The 3,520-nt window shown below is 42.9% G+C and overlaps 1 protein-coding gene across 1 annotated transcript; it reads right to left on the reverse strand.

Annotated features, from left to right (window-relative positions):
• Positions 1 to 1,574: 1,574 nt before the first annotated feature.
• LOC131231507 (WD repeat-containing protein RUP2-like) lies at positions 1,575 to 3,017 on the reverse strand. Its single transcript, XM_058227730.1, has one exon. It carries the CDS (start codon positions 2,928 to 2,930, stop codon positions 1,794 to 1,796), a length of 1,137 nt encoding a protein of 378 aa, XP_058083713.1. The 5' UTR covers positions 2,931 to 3,017; the 3' UTR covers positions 1,575 to 1,793.
• Positions 3,018 to 3,520: the final 503 nt, after the last annotated feature.

A 3,520-nucleotide genomic window follows, 5' to 3' on the forward strand; every position in this document is an offset into this window, starting at 1 on the left:
ATGCTGTTAGAAGAGATAATCTCTACTTTTGCCTCGCACTCCCTACTATCATGAGTCCATGCCACGAAGATAAGAGGCTCTCCAGAGAGGCAAGCGTAACTTAGGAAATATTGAAGATTTAAAGGATGTTGGACCGCGTGAAGGAAGTGAAAGAGTGAAATGAAAAGATGACTAATAGATTTAGCTTCCTCCATGCATAGAAGGCAAATGTTAGGAAAAACCCTACAATATTTTTTAAGATTATCAATTGTGAGGGTTTTATCGCAAGCCACTAGCCAGGCAATAACAACAAATTTTATTTTATTTTTTCAAAAATTTTAATTTTTTTTCTTTGGAGATTCTCTAAAATTAGATGGCTTTGCCCCTTCTATAAAAAGAAGAATCAAGAAGATTAAAAGGAGTTTGGATGCAATAAGACTCATCAGTCTCACATTTGATATTAGAAAATTGATATTTAATCAAGAGGGTGCAAGTTTCAACAGTGTGGATGTAGCACCAATGGTGGTCCACAAGTGGCAAATGGGCCCTTATTGGAAATACAATTTTGATTAGCACCCTTTCGTTCTTATGACTTAAAAGATATTAAAATGAATAATTTTTCTTTCATATAGTTAGAAATTTATCATCATATATACTATTAATTAGCATTTTGAATAGATTAATATTAAATGATATGTTATTATATACTATTAATTAGCATTTTTTTTTGGTTAAAAATTACAAAAATATGCCAGACCTGATCTAAATTTAATTATGAGACTGGCCGAGTCACTGAGTTTACTCATTCGAGTCTTGACTTATTATTCCACCGAGTTGGAGTCCGAGTCACTAGGTTTCGAACAAGGAATCTGGATCCTATGTATGGGCCCATCCAACCTCAGCAAAGAGGAAGCTGGATTGGGATCATCCATCTACTACCATTGATTTGATATGGTTCAAAAACATGCCGATCAGTTTATCCTAACCATCCAACCGTTGGCCATTAAATGGACGGTTAAGACACAAATTGCAAACTCTGGACGGTTAGTAAATAAAAGGTGGGCAGAACTGATGAATGATAGTGTTGTTTCTGGATTGTAGGTCATCCACCTTCCACTGCACTACATCCTAGATGGGATGGGTTGGTCCACCTTCCTTTCTGCCACGTGTATGGTGGGAGATAGGTTGTACGGTAATCACCCGCTCACTTTCCATGGAGGGCCATGATCTAACGTGAATTCCTGGCACCTTAACCAACGTGGGCCCACGTATGATTATCAAAGACCATTGGATAAGAGTAACCCATTGTAGATACACATCTACATGATCGTATGATCACAGCCGTACGAACAATGGCATGCAAAAGAAACAGCAAGAATGGAAAAACATCTCACCGTCCATTTTGCAGGAGATTATTTGAATGGCTAGGATTGCTCCATCAGGGCAGCATTGAGGCCATGCTCAATCCAACATGAACCCTTAAATGGGCCCACTTGCGCCCAACATTTAAAATTCGGAGGGAAAATATTATATAAAAATTACTTTATATTTCTCTCCTCTAATGCAACAATTACATGTTAGAAATTAGTGAAAAGTAAAAATAAAAATGCACTTTTCTCATTTTCTTTCTTATTTGGCAGACACATGAAAATGAGTTCATCTCATTTTAATTAATCATAATTATATATTAGCTAATATATAATTATCATTAATTAAAATCAGATGAACCCATTTTCAGTTGTCCACCAAAATTATTATTTTTTGTCTCAAATGACAATTTTTTAAATAAAATTATGGGTGAATGAGAAAATTCATCAAATAAAAGATGGCTTTTTTTGGCCTACAAAAACCTGTAAATTCCCATCGGATCCTCCGGCAACGAGCGTGCACTCATCGTCGCCGGCCTGCCGCCAGCAAACGCTGCTAACGAACCTATCGTCGCACCCATCTCGCGATGCAGGCCCAAACCCGCGAACCCAGATGGGCCCAGCCCACCTCCGATCATACACGTACACCTCATTGCTCTCCGACCCGCACCCGAAAAGCGCCGCGTTACGCCACACGGATAACCCGACGAAGCTCCTACTGTTCACGTGCCCCTTGTACGTGCGTATCACACGTGCACCGATCATGTCCCACAGCTTCAGGCATCCGTCGGTCGCTGCAGTGACCATCTGGCATTCCCCTAAGAACCGCACGTACGTTACCGTCTTCTCATGACCCGAGAAGATGGAAACCGGACCCGACATGTTCCTCACATCGTAAGTGTACGCCCTTCGATCAGCGGACCCGATTGCAATCAACGGCCCACCGCAGGGATCGAACTCGACGCAACACACAGGGCTACATGCCACACTAGGCCGCACGACAGCCACACACGTCCCACCTGCACCACACCGTGGGTCCCACAAGTGGGCCGTACCATCATCTGATCCTGATGCACCTACCGGTGCGGCCCATCTCGAGTAGTCCAAGCTCCAGACCCGCCGTCCCCCATGCTCATCACGCTCAAACACAGCCATCCGACGGTCGAGATCATATTCCGTGACAACCCCATCATAGTCACCGGACCCGACAACGTGACTCGCTGAATCGGGCCTCCAACGGAGGCTGCTAAGCTTAGCTGGAGTACATATGTAGAAGTCGCAGGCAGTAGTGTGGTCCAATACCAAAGGGTGCGCCCCTAGGCTTGGTTCTTGTGGGACCAATGACTTGACGGTGTAGATCCTTATCTTGCGTGCAATCCCACCCGTTACTAAGAGCTGGTCAGATGGGTCGAATTCAATCACACCCAGTGTGTCGGATACCTCCCTGTGCATGTTAGAGGAGACCACTGTAGTGAGATTGAAGTCCCACTCACATTGAGCTTCCTCCTCTTCCTCTTCATCTCCTTCTTTTTCTTCTTTTCCTTCTTCTCTTGCATGGGATGTTTCTCTTGGGATGTTTTTCATTTCCCATTCATAGAAAATGGTTTGGAGGTTTTTGATTTTTCTGGGGTGTTTGTGTTGAATGAGGATTGAGATGGATGGAGAAGGTAGGACTGACGTGTAGATAAACTATGATTCTTTTGATGCTGTAAGGTCTCACATGCGACTAGGTGGATCACTATATTTAGGTCCAGCTATCATGTAATTGCTAAATTATTGTACCTATGTAAGATCTGAACCGTACATAAGGTTGATCCTACTGTCAGGATGGCCTTATGTGAAAATCTGTCTGACCCATTTTTCAGTTGGGCCACACATGTGGTTTGGATAAGATGGACGGATATAGGGCGTGGCCCGTTATGAGTGGATGAGAATGATTTTTGCTGTTGATGTTATTTGTGGATGGTGTAACCTTTTTGAGGGATTGGATATCGTGGGAATGTGATATGCTGACTTTGATAAGGTGGTTGGACTGTAATTTGTGGTGCAACTAGTTGCACGTGGGACGGATCATGTGGTCCTATGATTCAGAGGCTGCCACTCTTTCATGTGCAATAGGATAGTTAAACATTAATGGGCCAATGTAATGAATGGCCAGATCATGTGGTCCTATG

This window comes from Magnolia sinica, chromosome 17, assembly GCF_029962835.1.
Source record: "Magnolia sinica isolate HGM2019 chromosome 17, MsV1, whole genome shotgun sequence".
Classification (NCBI taxonomy): domain Eukaryota; kingdom Viridiplantae; phylum Streptophyta; class Magnoliopsida; order Magnoliales; family Magnoliaceae; genus Magnolia; species Magnolia sinica.

What these genes read in the sequence shown, in the direction of transcription:
- LOC131231507 (XM_058227730.1), bottom strand. Translation starts at nt 2,930, where the DNA reads ATGAAAAACATCCCAAGAGAAACATCCCATGCAAGAGAAGAAGGAAAA.